Genomic DNA, 19919 nt, shown 5'->3' on the forward strand with positions numbered 1-19919 from the left:
CACTGTGCCAAATCAAGAAGTAAAAAGTAGGTTCTACTGTATAGATAGTGCCAGCTACAATACAAGATTGCGTTGCTCTTCTTTTTGTGAAGGGTTGTTACAATGCAACTAAACCATGTTGAAATGTGGGGTGGGTGGGAGTTTTAAATGCTAGTGGTGATGAAAAACATTTGCACATATAGAGGGTTGCACAGAATATGAAAAACTATCATGTGAGAAGTGGCAAGACATTGCATCAGAATACTGAAAATACATTTTAAACATTCACATAGGAGCTTCTAGAGGTTATGCAAAAAATTCAAATATTTAATTTAAAATCTTTCTTTTTTGTGTAAAATGGACCTTTGATATTAACTAAAGCCCTGCCATATTTTGTAGAGATATCTCAGTAAATTCAGAATCGTAATATGTAGTTTCACACATACATCGTGGTTATATGGTTGGCCAAAATGACTGAGCCCATGTTTTATCAGTGAACCTTTTTCTATTACAATTAATTTGAAGATAGAATATATTTTCAAGAACTACACACCTGTCTTTTTCCCACTAAAATTCCTTAATCCAATAAGGTGTTTGTGAAAAATAAAAAGGTAGTAAAATTAATTTGGAAAACTGTCATTAAGAGCAATTTTATCCAATATTTGTTATAAATTTTCAACTAGTATCTACACACATAAAAAAATGTAAAAAGTACAAGAAAAGAAGGAACAAAAGAGATAAAAAGTACACATTTGGCAGAATTAAAAATCAAAGATGCTAATTACTTACTTTAAAACCCTCCCCAACCTTTCCTAACACATTTTCAACAGGAACTGGAGTATTATCGAAATGTACTGAGCAAGCTAAAAACAAAAGAAATTCTAATTTGCATACACAATCTGTTAGCTATATATGACAAAGTGATTAAAACAAATGAATTTATATCGTACAACATGCAAGTAAGATGAACTATTTGCTAAAAGCATATAAAAACTCATTAAAACAATACAAAACAATTGACACTTACTGTTGGAACCTCGAATTCCCATCTTATCCTCAGGCTTACCAGAAGTAATACCACCAAACTTTCTTTCAACAATGAAAGCTGAAATACTCTCAACCTTCTCTTGCTGGCAAAATAACAAGGAAGAACTATAAATGGCAAAATTCTATTTTTTCAAGTTAAAATATATCACAGTGGTATATATATAATAAATATAATTAACAATATATAGTTATGACATTTTATCACATTCTGAAAGATATTCTTTGATTTTTGAACACATTAAATTTTTCTATCTGGAATATATATATATAAACCTCAAATTAAGCTGTAAATAATGAATAAGATATATGATATTTTTACATTTCGACTTTAGTCTTCAAAAACTGAGGTTAAATATAACCATTTCTATCTATACAAGTTAATTGTGTGTGTGTTAAAAGTTAAGGTTTTATGTAAAAACCTTTTGAAAATGCCTTTCAACAAGTTTTTAATTTACAAGAGTTCTAATGCATGCATTAATCAATATATTTATATTAACCCTTTCATTGAGGTGTTCAGTTTTAGCAAAAACCGTGAAGACATCTGCAATCCCACCATTAGAGATCCAGATTTTCTCACCAGTCAAGTAAAAGGTTTTTCCATCTTCACTCAGTGTGGCTTTTGTTTGGATGGATGCAGCATCACTTCCACTTAGAAAAATAGCAAACAGTGTGTTAAACTAATGAAACACTGAATTTAATAAAGCATTTAGAATATAATGGTCACAGATATTAACAATACACTATTCTTAATTCCTTAAACTTGAGTAGATGCTACCAGCATCTGGCCAAAAATCCTGATTTATCCATCAGATAGGAGTGACAGTGTTTAATAACATTTATGAGATTGACAAAAGTGTTACACACAACACAAAGTAAGAATATGGAACAATTAATTTTAAATAAATTTAAAAAATTTTAAATATTGGGTGATACAAGTTTTATCACAGGTAATTACTTTAGATCATGATAATAGTTTACACTTATTTTCTCTTTAAATTTTTTCTTAATCCCATTTTAACTCTATTAATCTTGAAGAAAAATAAATTTATCAATAGTTTCTTTTCATACAATTATTTATGGAACAGTTTCTTTTGAATTTTGCTCAAAGCTACATGAGGGCTATTTGCACCAGCTGTCCCTAATTTAGCAGTGCAAGACTAAAGAGAAGGCAGCCTGTCACCACCACCCACTGCCAACTCTTGGGCTACTTTTTTACCAACAAATAGTGGGATTTCCTGTCACATTAGAATGCCCCATGGCTGAAAGGGTGAGCATGTTTGTATGACAGGGATTTGAACCCGCGACTATTGGATTACAAGTCAAGTGCCTTAACCACCTAGCCATGCCGTGCTCGTACAGAACAGATACCTAACAAAAATCAAAACAGGACATTTAATAATTACTTCTATCATCAAGAAGATAAACCACCTTGCCCTGGGTTTCCTCGATTGCATGTGACTCAAAGTTTTAGTGTCTTACATTCAAAACTATGATTTTTTGTTTATGTTACACCAATTAGAATAATATAAAATTTAACTAATAATCCATATTTCAATAGTATAAAAGTTTTATGTTCCTAACTCTACATATACAATATCTTAAAGAATCCCGAATTTCTCCAAGTGTAATGCACAACAGATTTTCTCTAGGCATCATGTCTTTATTTCACCCCTTGGAAAAATTCAAAATTCAATACAAGTTACTCATTATAAAAATCATTATTTCTCAGATAAACAATAATTCTCAGAGCCTTAAATTCTGTTTGGTTACAGAGCTATACATAGAACCTGTAAATTCTGTTTGGTTACAGAGCTATACATAGAACCTGTAAATTCTGTTTGGTTACAGAGCTATACATAGAACCTGTAAATTCTGTTTGGTTACAGAGCTATACATAGAACCTGTAAATTCTGTTTGGTTACAGAGCTATACATAGAACCTGTAAATTCTGTTTGGTTACAGAGCTATACATAGAACCTGTAAATTCTGTTTGGTTACAGAGCTATACATAGAACCTGTAAATTCTGTTTGGTTACAGAGCTATACATAGAACCTGTAAATTCTGTTTGGTTACAGAGCTATACATAGAACCTGTAAATTCTGTTTGGTTACAGAGCTATACATAGAACCTGTAAATTCTGTTTGGTTACAGAGCTATACATAGAACCTGTAAATTCTGTTTGGTTACAGAGCTATACATAGAACCTGTAAATTCTGTTTGGTTACAGAGCTATACATAGAACCTGTAAATTCTGTTTGGTTACAGAGCTATACATAGAACCTGTAAATTCTGTTTGGTTACAGAGCTATACATAGAACCTGTAAATTCTGTTTGGTTACAGAGCTATACATAGAACCTGTAAATTCTGTTTGGTTACAGAGCTTTACATAGAACCTGTAAATTCTGTTTGGTTACAAAGCTATACATAGAACCTGTAAATTCTGTTTGGTTACAGAGCTATACATAGAACCTGTAAATTCTGTTTGGTTACAGAGCTATACATAGAACCTGTAAATTCTGTTTGGTTACAGAGCTATACATAGAACCTGTAAATTCTGTTTGGTTACAGAGCTATACATAGAACCTGTAAATTCTGTTTGGTTACAGAGCTATACATAGAACCTGTAAATTCTGTTTGGTTACAGAGCTATACATAGAACCTGTAAATTCTGTTTGGTTACAGAGCTATACATAGAACCTGTAAATTCTGTTTGGTTACAGAGCTATACATAGAACCTGTAAATTCTGTTTGGTTACAGAGCTATACATAGAACCTGTAAATTCTGTTTGGTTACAGAGCTATACATAGAACCTGTAAATTCTGTTTGGTTACAGAGCTATACATAGAACCTGTAAATTCTGTTTGGTTACAGAGCTATACATAGAACCTGTAAATTCTGTTTGGTTACAGAGCTATACATAGAACCTGTAAATTCTGTTTGGTTACAGAGCTATACATAGAACCTGTAAATTCTGTTTGGTTACAGAGCTATACATAGAACCTGTAAATTCTGTTTGGTTACAGAGCTATACATAGAACCTGTAAATTCTGTTTGGTTACAGAGCTATACATAGAACCTGTAAATTCTGTTTGGTTACAGAGCTATACATAGAACCTGTAAATTCTGTTTGGTTACAGAGCTATACATAGAACCTGTAAATTCTGTTTGGTTACAGAGCTATACATAGAACCTGTAAATTCTGTTTGGTTACAGAGCTATACATAGAACCTGTAAATTCTGTTTGGTTACAGAGCTATACATAGAACCTGTAAATTCTGTTTGGTTACAGAGCTATACATAGAACCTGTAAATTCTGTTTGGTTACAGAGCTATACATAGAACCTGTAAATTCTGTTTGGTTACAGAGCTATACATAGAACCTGTAAATTCTGTTTGGTTACAGAGCTATACATAGAACCTGTAAATTCTGTTTGGTTACAGAGCTATACATAGAACCTGTAAATTCTGTTTGGTTACAGAGCTATACATAGAACCTGTAAATTCTGTTTGGTTACAGAGCTATACATAGAACCTGTAAATTCTGTTTGGTTACAGAGCTATACATAGAACCTGTAAATTCTGTTTGGTTACAGAGCTATACATAGAACCTGTAAATTCTGTTTGGTTACAGAGCTATACATAGAACCTGTAAATTCTGTTTGGTTACAGAGCTATACATAGAACCTGTAAATTCTGTTTGGTTACAGAGCTATACATAGAACCTGTAAATTCTGTTTGGTTACAGAGCTATACATAGAACCTGTAAATTCTGTTTGGTTACAGAGCTATACATAGAACCTGTAAATTCTGTTTGGTTACAGAGCTATACATAGAACCTGTAAATTCTGTTTGGTTACAGAGCTATACATAGAACCTGTAAATTCTGTTTGGTTACAGAGCTATACATAGAACCTGTAAATTCTGTTTGGTTACAGAGCTATACATAGAACCTGTAAATTCTGTTTGGTTACAGAGCTATACATAGAACCTGTAAATTCTGTTTGGTTACAGAGCTATACATAGAACCTGTAAATTCTGTTTGGTTACAGAGCTATACATAGAACCTGTAAATTCTGTTTGGTTACAGAGCTATACATAGAACCTGTCACATCTTCTCTTTCAGGATTTGTTAGTTCTCTCTTACGTTTAAATGTATATCACCCATAATCAGTATAAAGTGAAGATTTCCATCTATCAAATAACATACTGTATAATCTTGTGTTCTGAACAGTTAATAGTCAATTTCATTCAGAGTACAAGCAACATTCCTGTGAGAAGCTCAACAACTAGTTTCTATGAATCACTTATGACTCCTGTTGCATAGTTAGAAACTCAGAAAATATTCAAGATTTAGGGGAAATTGTTTACTTTGTGCTTGTTATTAGTCTGTATTCTTTGGTAAATAACTTAGTCAAATAAATTTTTTTTATGCATAACTATCATTAATATAAAAAAGGAGGCTTCTGTCCTCAACAATTCACAAGAAGAAAAAAGACTGGGTAAATATTTTAGTTTTCGTTTTTCATGTTTATTCTTTATTTATTATAAAAGTAAATAAAATGTGAAGTTATTTTCAGGTTAGTTACAATTACATTGGATCAAATAAATAATAATATAATGTTTCATAAAGCACACAGGTAACAATATGATAGCATAAGGAGAGCAGATGTTCCCCTAGTGATTTACAACTTTCAGTGGTGGTGCAGATAGTAGTTAGATATGGTTCAAAGGGTAATCTACCAAACATTTAATTATAGATAGCTATATACTGTTATGAGCTTGAAGCTCCTGAAGATGAATAAATGTAGTTTCATGTAACAATTTAAAGTCATTCTACATATAAAATAAAAAGAGTAGTTTAGATTTTGTTTTATCAGTCAAACTGACCAATATACAAAATATATTCAGGAGGTTTTAGGAATTATATAAAAACAATTACGATTTTTGAGCTGAGGAAAGGTATTTATAATCATAACATTAAAATTAATTATACAAAATTCAAAACAAAAACTCAATACATTTATGGACAAGTATATTTTAGTTTATTAACAATTCTTCACTAAAAATATAATTTTTTTTGCATGTGAAAGACTTACAATGTTAACTGACATACTGCAAAATTTTGTAATGTCATACACACTATGATGAAAATTAGAGGTATTTAATAAGTAAAGACTTTAAACAAGTACAGAGGTCATGTGGATGGTTGATTTGGTGTTTTATGGCACAAAGCAGCAAGGCTATCTGCACCAAACATCCAGTAAAAAGTTAAAATCAAATTTAGTAAAACCCATACAAGGAAATTAAGGTAAAACAAAACAAAGTTTAAAAACAACAACATAAATAACATTAAAACCAATGTTTACATCTAGTCTACAGCAGTAAGAGAAAAACTACAGTAATACAAGTTGTAAAGGAATCTCTGCAGCATAACTGTAATCATGACAACTTGCCAGGAAGACTAACAGGTAAGCTCAAAAACCACCATCAGCCACCTGAAGTTGGCCTATCCAGTCTTGGTTTCGAGTTGTTTGAGGTCATGGTTATTATCTAATTTCAAATCGAACTAGATGTACTTTGATTCTTAAACAGGAATCTCATTAAAAAAGGTCTAATGCATAAATTAAAAAACTTAAATAGCATTAAGAAGATTAATGGCCTTTAAAAAAACTAAAAACATTACCAAGGTGAACAGTGTCACCATCACCAATAACACTGTCAAAAGTCATGGATAAACTTTGGGACAGAACCTGTTTAAAATGGTGCCGACGTTGAAACACATAATGACAGAAAGACAGTAAAATGTGGCTTATTGTGACCTGAGTTTTACATAGACAAAACATTGGTGCATCAGTCCCAGAAAAAGGAAAATGATGAGTTAAAAAACTGTGACAAATGCATAGTCTAGTTAGAACAACTTCCTCTTTCCAATGCTTACAGAAGCAAAACGGCCAAAGTTCAATAGAAAGTTTCATTTGGAAAAGCTTGTTTTCACATTGCTCGCTCCAAGTTGACTGCCAACTGACATGGAGCCGAGCCTTGAATACATAGCCATAGTCCATGTATGGAACAGGCACAGCAGTGATAGTGCCAGAGCAGCTAGATTTAGCTGCAGTGTCAGCAAGCTCATTCGCGCAAATATCAACGTGACCCGGTATCCAGAAAAAATGGATAAAAGTAGATGACAGAGAGAAATGGGCCAGTCCATTTTGAATATCACTGAGAACAGTAGAGAACTAAGTGAGTCAGTTTAAATAGTGCAGTTGGAGTACTGCTTAGCTTCTATGTGATTCAGGGCAAGAGAAATGGTGCACAGTTCAGCAGTAAACACAGAAACTGTAGAGAGTTCTGTTCGCAAATACCGAACCACAACAAACCATGGCAGAGCCCACACAGTCACCTGATTTTGAACCATCTGTATGAATAGGAGTAGAAGGATGGTTCAAAAGATGTTCAGCAAATGACAGTATTTCAAATTGGGAGTGTCTGCTTTTCTCAGATGACTTAAAGATAGGTCACATTTGGAGACTGTAAGAAGCCACAGTGGGATGGGCTGACTAGTGGATACAGCAATGTTATCCAACTGCGTCTGAATATGAAGGCCAAAAGAAGAAATGGCAGATTTTCTATCCTGGAAAAGTATGGCCCATCAAGGAAGGAAAACACAATCCCAGGTGGGATGCTTTGGTAAGGAACGAAATTTCAAAGCATATAGTAAAGACAGTTGGAAACGGCAGAGATGCAAAGAAGGTTCATGAGACTCTATGTATAAGCTAAGTATGGTGGAAAAAAAGACAGAGAGGACAAGGAGGATGTTCAGTGCTCTTGAACATTTGATGCATAGCTGCTTGATGTGTGGTATAAAGGTCAAGTTACAGTCAAAGATAAGCCCCAAGAACTTTGTCTCAGGAACCACAGGCAGCACAACTCTGCTGATAGGGAGTTCAAGATCAGAGTAAATATCCCATCTGCAGCAAAGGTGCATGCAAACGGTTTTAGAGAGAGAGAAGTTAAAGCTGTTTACTGTGGTCCACTTCAGTAAACAATTGAGGGCAGTCTGTAGCTGCCGCTCAATATACATGTTCGACGACTGACAGGAGATATGAAAGTCATTGAGCCCATTTGCAACAGTAAAAGGGAATTGTTCAGTGATGGCACTAATCTTAAAACTGAAAAGTGTGACACTCAAAACACAGCCCTGAGTGACTCCAAGTTCCTGTAGAAAAGAACGGGAAAGTGTCGATCCCCACACAAACTTGGAATCTCCTGTCCATTAAAAGGTTTTTAATAAAAATGGGCAAATGGCCACGTAACCCATATATATGGGTCTCGCAAAATGCCATACCTTCATGTTGTATTATAAGCCTTCTCTGATGGACATTTCAAGTTGAGTCAAGTGGTCCATGGTGAAGCGCTGTCATCAGAACCCACACTGGGTGGATGAGAAGAGGTTGCTTTTGACAAGCATTAACCATCCTCTCTAAGGTCTTACAGAGACAGCTCAAAGCAACTGGACAGTAGTTTGAAGGAATCATGGGATCCTTCCCAGACTCAGAGAAAAGTAGGACAATAGCCTGGTGCAAGGCATCAGGAAAAACATTCTCATGCCAGATCCGATTATAAACAATCAGAAGAATAGCAAGAGAAGCAGGAGACAGATGATGCAGCATTTCATAGTGTACATCATCAGGTCCAACCGATGTACTGCCAGACCAATGAAGGGCCAGTTTGAGTTCCACCAGTGTAAAGGGATGATTATAGTCATAGATACAATCAACTCGAAAGGGAAGAGATGATCGCCCTGCCCAAGTCTTGATGGCTAAAAAAGTTGAGGAAGAAGCAGAAGTGCTAGATACCTGGCAAAAGCTTTCACCTAGAGTATAGGCGATACTCCAAGTATCAGCTACTTCCTGGCCACCAGAGACCAAGATCAAGAGGGGGACAGAATTATACTGCCCAGTAACCTTCCAAATCTTGTCCCATATGACTTTGGAACTGGTGGTAGAAAAGATGCTGGTTATGAACTTAATCCAAGATTCCTTCTGGCTTTGATGTCTTACCCACTGAGCATGTGCAAGGGCCTCCTGGAAAGCAATGCAGTGTGAGAGTGCGAGATACCAACTAAAAGTATCCCAGGTCCATTTTTGAGCTTTCCATGCCATGTGGCAGGCAGGATTCCACCAAGGATGAGGATATCATGGAAACATGTCAAGGTTTTAGGAATACATTGAGCAGCTGCATGTATAATACAGTCAGTTACTGCTGCCACACAGTCGTCTACTGATGGCTTACAGACAATGGCAGGATCAAGTTCTGCAAGAGCAGTGAAAGGCCAGTTTGCTTGATCCAGCTTCCACCAGGGCACGTGGGTTGGGTGGAATTGACCACAGCCAAACTCTCTCAAAATTGTCAACCCTCCAAGAAAAATGGGAGAATAGTGAAGTAAAGCCAATTGAGAGGTCTATAGCAGAAAAGGACTGACTAGGTTCATAAAAATAAGTAGAAGAACAAGTATTGAAAAGAGAAAGGTTGTGATCAGAGAGCATATGCTATATGGAGTAACCCCCTCCTATCAACATCATCACTTCCTCAGAGGGGATGATGTCCATTAAAACCCCAGGATGAAAAAGGGATATGGCAGCTGTTCATTCAATGAGAGCATCAAGGTCTGATTGATCATATGTCTCTCCAGGCGACAGATAGAGAACAAAGAGTAATGGTATGACCCAAGGAAACATGGATGGCTATGGTCTCCAAGGGTAAGTCGAATGACAAAAACAGGGTGGGCACATGCTGGTCAACCAACAGTACCACCCCTCCATGCACCCTCCATCAAGATAGCTACTTTTATTTATGTGTAGGTGAATTAGGTGGCAAACCCTTCTGTTTACAACCACATCTTTTTCTTTACTGTCTATAGATCTCCATGGATCCTGTCCTAGGTCGATTGGGCAGGTCTTTGCTGTTGGAAGAGGATTCCAATGACTAAGTACGGGAATGAATGATCATTTTGCAGCGTGGAGTGGGAGAAGATTTATTCAAGGAAATGCCTGCACCCAAAACCAAAGGAAGGAGATCTTGGGATTTGTTGGAATCTATGGAAGAGACAGAGATGGGTGTTGAAGTTGATTTGTCAACCTTTTTAACTATGGAGGTCAAAAACCTTTTCATTTGTTTTGAGAATGATTCTTTTGGAGGCAGAAAGAAATCCATCTGCACTCCCACTGTAGTTGTGGAACAAAGTGCAGCAGCATATATCTAAGAGAAAGTGGTCGACAGCAACTTGTAAGCCTCAGAATAAGTAATGTCATGAATCGTTTTCAAACATTGCATCTCTTTTCCTTCCAACCATGTAGGGCAAGAACGAATGTAGGAAGGGTAAGATCCCTTACAATTGATGCAATGAGGGTCTGTTTCACACTCGTAGGCATCGTGTTCCTTGCCATCACACCGAGCATACATTAACGAACCATGACATGACGTCTTTGAGTGACCGAACTGTTGACACTGGAAACGTCAGAGGGTTTGAAATGTATGTCTGTACTCTGAAATTAAGATAATCTGCCTTCATGGTGGCAGGTGGACATAGTGACGTAAATGTGAGAATGAAGACATTGGTGGCATCATAATTCCATCTTTGTGAGATTATATAGGCCTTACTGCAGAAACTCCTTGGGTGAAGAAACCAGCAAGAATCTCAACTCTGGGGTGTTCTTCAGATCTCTCTCAACAATAACTCCTCATTATGAATTCAAAGTAGTACGAGGTATAACCTCAATAGGTATATCCCCAATTGCCTTTGAATGCAAGAGGAGTCCACTGTGTTGAGATGTGGATGTTTCCACCAATATGTCACTAGATCGAAGCTTCTTTACTGACTTTGGTGAGCCAGCAAGTCTCTCTTGTCCCTTCTGAATGAAAAAGGGAGACATTTGCCTTAAAGGTTTGTCTGAAATTGAATGCTATATAAGAAAATGAGGTTCAACAGGTGGTACAGATGGTGGGATTGCTGCTCAGAATCGTCAAGACATGGTTGTTTACCTATGACCTGTTTTTTCACTATTTTATTACAATTTTTAATTGGAGCATCCCTAACAAAAAAAGGAAAATTTTGGTGCCTACTGACTCCACCCACCATGGAGCCCTATGAGGGGATGCACTACAATGTCAAACAAGGACACTGCAGCAATGCCAGGGTTTTGTGAGCACTATACCCAAACACCAACATCAGATACAATGTCCACAACACCTGTTGAGAACATCCAACACTGATACTTGGTTGACCCTAGCCCTTGTGGGCCTCTCAACCACCAGGATCCTCTCCTTCCCTTCACAGGTCACCACAGGAGGTAAACAGAAAAAACAGAAACTTCCCTGGGAGGTCCTCTCAACATGTACAGGAATCCACACTAAGGGGTGGTCAAACTGACAGAGAGTTTTGAGAGAGTTAATGGATTTCTACCATTAATGATAATTTTAGAATTTTCAATTACTCTAAATAACAACAAGAAAGCATTCACTTGTTCTAACCAAAGATAACTAGACTAAATAGTTGAAGAGCTTATATTGAAACAAAGTGAAGGCTAGAGTGGATTCAGTCTTGTTACTTATAATCTTCTCTTTAAATGTTATAGATTTATGAACCCAAAACTTTATCACTTATAGTGGTTACATATCTTATTTTATATATCAAGGCAAAAATAAACAGTGATATGTGATAAAATTAAATTTTTATGAAAGGAAACAAGAAACAAAAGTGCATAATAGTTTTTCATTTTGCATATAGTGCAAGACTTTATCTCAAAGAATAAAAAATGTTTCGTCAGGTATACACATTATTTTATATACAAAAAGACTTTGATAAAAAGATTTATTTCTGTTGCAAGTAATCAAACCCATGATAAAAATTAATATTAAGTATGAATAAAAGCTTATATTCTTAGTTTTCTTTGTTTATTGGAGTACAATTAGCAAACTGTGCATATTTCATTGATAGTGGCATCAAATGTGGTTTGTTTTGAGCTTTGTGCAAAGCTACACGAGGGCTATCTGCACTAGCCGTCTCTCATTTAGCAGTCTAAGACTAGAGGGAAGACAACTAGTCATCATCACCCACTGTCAACTCTTGGGCTACTCTTTTACCAATGAATGGTGGGATTGACCATAACATTATAATGCCCCCCCACAGCTGAAATGGCAAGCATATTTGCTGCGACAAGGATTTGAGGTGGTGACTCTCAAATTAGAAGCAATAAATGTGAAATATGCATGTTCTGTAGTACAGTGAGTTTTGGTTCGTATTGGTAGCAGGTATCAATAATGGCACAAGTTGGTGGCTATTTAGTTTAGTATTATTAGTGAATATTCTATTCATATAACGGTTTGTTTTTTGCCAAGGAAAAGTTAGATAATATTTCTTTTTTGTGTGTGAAAGTTCTGACACCCTCAGAAAAACTCACAATGAACAAATCTACTTGTTTTGTATGCCAATGTGATGGGTTATTTTACCTTTCACTTAAAAACAATCCTTAAAAAGAAATTAATAAAAAAAATGAAAAAGGTGTCTGGATATGTTGGACCAATGTATGACTCCACAAAGTTTAAAGTTAACCTGTTCAGGAAAGAAGGAATGGGGATCAATTAAAAAGTATTTGGAAGAAAAAAGAAGACAGAACATTTGAAAAAAAGTATGTCTCTCTCTGTACATATAATTATTCATTTTAATAAGCTTGTAATGGCTATTTTCACAAATCTTTTCTCACCTTCCTGGTTCAGTTAAACAAAATGCTGCTATGTGTTCTCCTGTGGCAAGTTTTGGCAGATATTTGGTCTTCTGTTTCTCGTTACCAGAAATCAGGATACCCTATTCACGAAAAGTAATTATACACTGCATTTTTAGCTACTTGAAAAAAACAAAACAATATTAGATCACAAAAAGTACAAAAGCAACCCAAGCAAAATTTATCATTTATACCAATGCTACATGAGAATGATTAATGATGTTCATTTTATTGTTTTTAAATTTTTACATGTCCGACAATATTTCACATGTGCTGAATCCAAAAATAATTAATTTACTCCATCATGTACAGATGTTTCATGAACATTATATGCATTTTAATGTAAGTGAATCATTTTAATTAAAATTGAGTCGCATTTTGTTATGCTTAAAATGTTGACAATAACAATAAGGAGCTATGGATTTTTCTAGCCTAATTGCAAAGTAAGAGTTATCACTTGTTATACAACCCAAAAAAAATGCATAATAATAAAAATATTCATTGTAGTAGACAATATAATAATTTCATCCATACAAATTTTTTCCCAATTTGTAAAAAATTCGTACATGATAGAAAAAAAAAGAATATTATTGTTGAAATCTGCATAGTTGAATTATGTGAAATCTATAATTAAAACCAAAACGATTTTTAAGAAGTTTAAATGGAAAATCTACATATTTTAATGCTCAGTTTAATGGTTGAAATATCAGTTGTTAAATATAACAAAGGCAGTCAAGAATCTTGCAAATCACTTTTATTGTAAAAATAACAGAAATTGCAATTCATAAAATTATTAAGTTTACAATCCAGGAGATAAACATCATGAGCAACTTTTATGATTCATCCAAATTACAGTTCTTTAAGGGCCAAGTTGATGATATTTTAGCATATTCACAATAAGATAATATCTGACTGGTTTTTCATTTATATGATCTGCTGCTGATTGGCATTATTGTAGCTAGTGTTAACTTTTTCATTTCCTATAAATCTATTATTACAGAAGGCTAAAAAATATTCCATAAATTTCAAAAATATTTATAACATATATATACAGAAAAAAATATTACTACTACTGAAATTACTGTATTACAAATTAGTCAATCAATCATGATTAATTTCACAGTTAATCTTATTCATTGTAGATTCTAATTCTGATGCATCTATTTTTGTTCTTACTTTTAATCCTATAGATTGGTGAGCTGCAAGAGTGACGGCAATTGCTCCATCCAAACTTGTAATTTCTGCTAATCTAGCAAATTCAGTAGCATTCAAACCAAGTCCCCCTATCAACACAGAAGATAGCTTTTATATTTCTTTTGTGAATACCTTATTTCTCATGTGTAATTAGTATTCAATTTCTCCATATTTCAATCAGAATCATAGTATGCAATCAATTTCATAAGAAAATTGTTTAACCTAAAATACATATGTGAGTCAGTTTTATAATTTAAAAAAACACCAATCATGCAAGTTTTCAATTTTTTTTTAGTAGAGTCAATAAGAAAATATTCATCTACAAAGCAAAGTATGGCTTTTAGAAAATCACACTCCATTATACATGAATTGAATGTGGACTCCACACTTATAGACTCATTATGAACTTCAGGGAAGCAACTGAATGATTATCAATAACTCTAAGGAAAGACAAAGCCTGTTTTAACAGTGCATGCTTGGACATGCACGGAGTTCATTAGAAATTGAAGCAATGCTATTGGGTACTTGTACTCTCCACAGTCATATCAGAATTTCTTGTTTTTAAGAATAGTCACTGGAATTGTGTCTGGAAGCCAGAGGAGAGCATTACACTCAGCACACAAACACTGGTCATAACTACTCCAGCAGCACTTCAGTCACAGCATTGACACAAATTTGTATGAATAAACAAAAACATGTCATCATAAATCATAATAAGGAATTAACTGCTAACAAAACTTATATGAGACTAGACCCATATGTAAATTCTTCTGTGGATCCAACTTCATCCTGACGTAGAATGATAAATGTATCAGGCAGCAAAGATTGTAATGGACACACGTATATGTACAAAAAAACATGCAGATCATGAATTCACAGAATTATTCATGGTCTGAGCCTCATAAAACAAACATTCTTGAATACTGTGTACATCAATACCTTAACCTCGATTTGGCACAAGAGAAACTGACCTTATACTAAAAGCAAGATGAAGCAAAATTCTCTGTAATATCATTCACAGGTTTACCAAAGTTTAAACACAGTTGAACATTATATTGCTCCTATGGGAGGGGATATCCATTACTTAGTATCTCTTTCTTTTATCAAATGTGACTTTTCACACAAAATGATTCAATCAGAAGCAAACTCTGACCATATATACCCAGGAATATATCATAAGAGAACCATGTTAGGTAAGTCTTCAATGAATGTATGTTTCTAAAGCATACTCTGATTTTGTTTGTTATTCATTTGGTTCAAAAACAATTTAGCTGTAAATTCTTATCAACTCATTTTTTCAAAGCACTTTGTCTTCTGAACTTTCAGCCTTATAATTACTGCTAATGGTATCTGTGTTATCTAAAATTTCTAATTAAAAATTTATCTTTCATTGTACCAAACAAACATCATTTTTGTTTATTTTACTATTAGTTAAAGAAAAAAGTATACTGATGGGATTTCTATGGATCTTCTCAATTATTTTAAAGACGTTTTCTAAACTATTTATGAACAAAGTTGTTCATGACTTCATGACCTTATCAGTTTACACGGGTCTTAATACCATAAAAGTCTCAGAAAACACATGTACACTAAACTACCATCAACACGATAATCAATCTTGCTAATTACTGTTCAGCCTGCTTTGTTTCTTGCATAAAAAAATGAGTAATTACATAATTGTATCACAGAACAGCTGGTGTAAGTATTAATACTTTTATTGATAAGCAGAGAACATTTCAATCTTCCTAGGTCATCTTCAGGTTAACAAAGAGAACAAATTACAGAATTATTTTGGCTTGTTCTTTACATTCAGTGTTATATTATGAAAATAACAATACTAATTAATGTAATGAATAATGGAACTCCATGAGAATCATCAAATTCAAGGAGGACATGAGAGTTTAAAATTTATAGTTCAGGTTAATACATCAGTTACTTACCTGAGACACAATTTTAATTACCATTATAATAAATTATTAGTGTATTTGTTTGAAAATTTAACAATAAAATATAATAGTTTGGGATTAATTATCATAAACAGACCTAAATAAGAATTACAATCTTTGCTGCTTGACACATTTATCATTCTACATCAAGACCAACTCTGATCCACAGAATGGAAACTGAAAGAATAGTTTTACAGTTAAAGATTATGTTTGCTACCAAACTAATTCTTTATAAAAAACCAATATAGTTCTTTACCTTATTTTTCTAATTATCTATATTTATAGCCAATGATGTTCTAATTCTTAAACTAAGATCCTTATTTACTAACATACTCACCATACTCTACAGGTATTTGCTGCCCAAACAAACCCATATCTTTTAAACCCTGTAATATTTCTTCTGGAATTACAGCTTCAATATCAATTTTTTTTGAGTCAACTGAAAAAAAAAAGAGTCCTGTGTTCCAATTAAAAAAAAAACCAACAAAAATTAATGACCAAAACATTTAGTGTTTCGTAAGAAAATTTACTATGGAATAGATATGACAAGTTTGATATTTCTGCAACCTACTAGAGTTTAAAGTTGTAAAAAATAAATAAATCAGCTTTTAAACTTTGTACAGGTAAGTTGCTTTGAAGATTTAATGTCAAAATACTTTTGGTATTAAAAAAGAAACAATCTTCATAAATTTGAAGAAGTTTTATCCTAAAAATCTGATTTATAAAAGACTTAACTAAAATTGATGATGAAAATTCACTTAATTTGATGTGCACCATAGCATTTGTTATTTGTAAGTACTGATGGCATGTATTATGGTAAGACTACTAATAAATCTGTTATATCCTACTTAGTCTGATGAAAGCCATGTCAGATTTAGTGCCATTGACATATCATAGGATACTATCTTTTGCTTTCATTCATAGGTTTTTAGAATTCAGTGTCAAAATACTATTGTTATTAAAATAAAAATAATTTCTAGCTTGAAATGGTTAAATTAGTCAATACTTTGACCCTTTCAGTGTGGGCTTGGTCCTTGGAACTGACTTCATTACCATTTTGTACTTGCTATACTTTTCATCCTATTAACTTTAACCCTTTTGACACTGAAGAAAATATTTTAATGTTTGGCATGGCACTAAATATATATGTTTGATACTTCAACTAATTACAGTATCAGTACTAAAAGCATGATATCTTGGCAATAACTCAACAAAAGTCCCTAATATTTTCAGTGATTGTACCCAATACTATATATGTTTAATTCAATACATAAGAATAACAGGAATAAAGGAAGACACCCTGATACACAATGAAGTGCCATGTAAAGCACAATAATTTATTATAAATTGTACACAATTCGTGCAGCAACCTGTCAATAGTCTTTGTGGTTATGATATATCTCATGGCATGGTAAAAAGCACATGGGGAGACTGCACTGTTTGCAGACATAATTAGTCTGCTTTCTTTTCCATCCAGCTGTGTATCTGTCACTGCAAACAGTACAATCAGGTTTGTGTTTTTTGTCCTCAGATTGTCCACCAAGTGCTGACCTTTATCAGTACTTGGTCTTCCTTTTCGTTTGTGCTTACCTAAAGCGGGGGCAGATTCCAGGCCATGAAGGTCTTCATTATCACTCTTGTTCGTTACAAGTAAGATTTCATTATCATCTGGCTCAAACTCTTTGTCACTCTCTTCATCGTTAAAAACAATATTGATTACCTCTTTAGTGGTATAAGCTTTTCCTTTCGGCATTGTAACAACGTCACAAGTATCAACAGAATATACAAGGAAGGCATTTTCTCAAACAATCAACAGTATGATCTACACAGGCTAGAAAACAAAGAAATCACCTCCAGTTTCAATACCTGCTGGGAATCCCAAGTAAACAATGAATACACGTGGTTCTAGCCTCAAGTGGGTCTCAAGGCCTGTGTAATTATGATAATTAGCCACGAGGGTATGTTGTTTACATCTTGTCGACGAAGATCGCCTGCCTCGCTGAGCCTTCAAGTCGACTATGGTTGCCAACCTTGCCGAAATGGTTAAACTAGTAAGTGTGTGTTCATAAATTTTGACATATCAGTAAATATTACAATGCCTTCTTATGCAAACTATGAGATTTTTTATTGAGTCATAAGGTTTGTTAAGCAATGTTTTTCTCATGCTTTTTTTCTTTTTTGCATGTTGGCCTTTCAGCCAACAAAGTAATTTCATTTATAGATTAAAAATACATTTATTCTTCAGAAAATTTTGAAATTTCACATGCAAAATCCTTATAATGTCCAGATAGTTTTATCAAAACAATATTTCTTTAAAATAAAACCTTATTTTATGCTATTTTCACTAACAAATCTGTGGGCTCAGTTGATTTGACTGATTTTGTAACCATCATGCCTCTTTCATTCTAGAATGATTATAGATATCAAAAAACAAATATTTAGACTAAATAGCTTAAATCTCACAACATTATATACATATTTACTATTTTTATCATATTGATCTTTCAGCTGTGCCTGGCTAATACAAAAGTTACAATGATGTGGCACACATGCTCGTTAACACATGAAATATAAAACCTCTAGTTTTTACAAAGTGATCTGTCTTGGTTGTGTTTTAGTAGACTAGTATTTTCTAAAATACAGTTGCATTTCAATTATTATACATTGTACATGTATATAGATTATTACTATTTCCAGACAAGTTCTTAAACTTATTTTTCTTAAAACATGGAACAGTCAATAAAGAAGTAAAGCAAACAATTATCTCTTGTAGTTACAACCTTTGTATTTATTGCTGCCTGTCATACCTTATTGAGCTTTAAGAAATTTTGCATCTGAAGGATGTAAAATAATTTTTTTAGGTTTTACACACACATACACACATTAAAATAACTACAAAATTAAATTTCATTGATACCATGGACTTCCATTAGAATTTATCAAGTTTAGTAGCTAATCTATTTGTATCTAAAAAAAAATATGAAATTTCAAACAGGCTAAAAACTCAAATTATGAGCACAAAGATATGAGTCAAAAGAAAGAGAGGATATCATTATATTTGAAAATGACTAAGAAAACCACTGAGAGGACATTCTGAGCTTCTGATTGGTTATTCAACAACAAAAAAAGGGTTTTATTTTATATGCTACCTTATCAATATTGGTAATTTGAGTTCCTAGTTCATACAAAATTATAGACTTTGTATTTTGACATCACAAACATCAAATTTGAACCAGTGCTACATTTAACATACCACTTCACACAAAAATTGATATTTAGGTGCATATTTTAATACCTACTTTTAAAACAAGAAATTAAATTATGTATAATATGAAAATCTGAATTATAGTTTACAGTTTGATGCCAAACTTAAGGACATAAATTCATAAAATAGTAGTTCAGTTTAATTTTGAATGAAAGTAAAAAAATGTGATGACGTGGCCTTTCACCCGAGACTTGTGTGGAAACGGTTAATTTAAGAATATTTGTTTGATAAAAACAAAATTTACTTATCATTTTAATGAGGGATTTTCATTAGCAGTTTTCTCATAATCATGAGATCTTTAAGGTTCACTCTATTTTAACATTTTCCTTGGCTTTATCCATGGATTCTTAGAAAACTTAGATCAAAAGCAAATATTTACCTTTTTTATTTAAGAATAAACCTTTATATATTTCTAAAAAAAAGAAATTGTAGTGACTTCTTTACCAATATTTAGCAAGAAAAGTAAATATGGAAATAAGGGCTTTAAAGTGATTCTTATTTAAATGAATTTATTTCAAAGTCTATTCTTATCTGATTTTTCCAGCATCATGCTTACTCTCCATATCAAAATTGGGTTACCTTTTTCTTTGAAGTATTTTTCTACCACATCTACCATTCTATTTAGATCTGTAAGTTCTTCCTTGTTTAGCACTTCTGGAAAAGTCAGAATTTCCTAGAGTAAAAATATCAAAATTTTTTGTAAGT

The 19919-nt window shown here is 33.5% G+C and overlaps 1 protein-coding gene across 3 annotated transcripts in view; it reads right to left on the reverse strand.

The window, feature by feature from the left end:
- LOC143232882 (complex I assembly factor ACAD9, mitochondrial-like) overlaps positions 1-19919 on the reverse strand; it is a 53803-nt gene that overhangs the window by 25295 nt on the left and 8589 nt on the right. For all 3 annotated transcript variants that reach the window (XM_076468893.1, XM_076468891.1, XM_076468892.1), the window contains 7 exons: positions 19794-19887; positions 16287-16388; positions 13986-14092; positions 12792-12892; positions 1524-1674; positions 1007-1109; positions 769-842 (listed from right to left, as the gene is read on the reverse strand). In XM_076468893.1, coding sequence (XP_076325008.1) covers positions 769-842; positions 1007-1109; positions 1524-1674; positions 12792-12892; positions 13986-14092; positions 16287-16388; positions 19794-19887 — 732 coding nt within the window. The remainder of the gene's footprint in view (positions 1-768; positions 843-1006; positions 1110-1523; positions 1675-12791; positions 12893-13985; positions 14093-16286; positions 16389-19793; positions 19888-19919) is intronic.

The sequence above is a fragment of the Tachypleus tridentatus genome, chromosome 11 (assembly GCF_004210375.1).
Source record: "Tachypleus tridentatus isolate NWPU-2018 chromosome 11, ASM421037v1, whole genome shotgun sequence".
NCBI classification, from domain to species: Eukaryota; Metazoa; Arthropoda; class Merostomata; order Xiphosura; family Limulidae; genus Tachypleus; species Tachypleus tridentatus.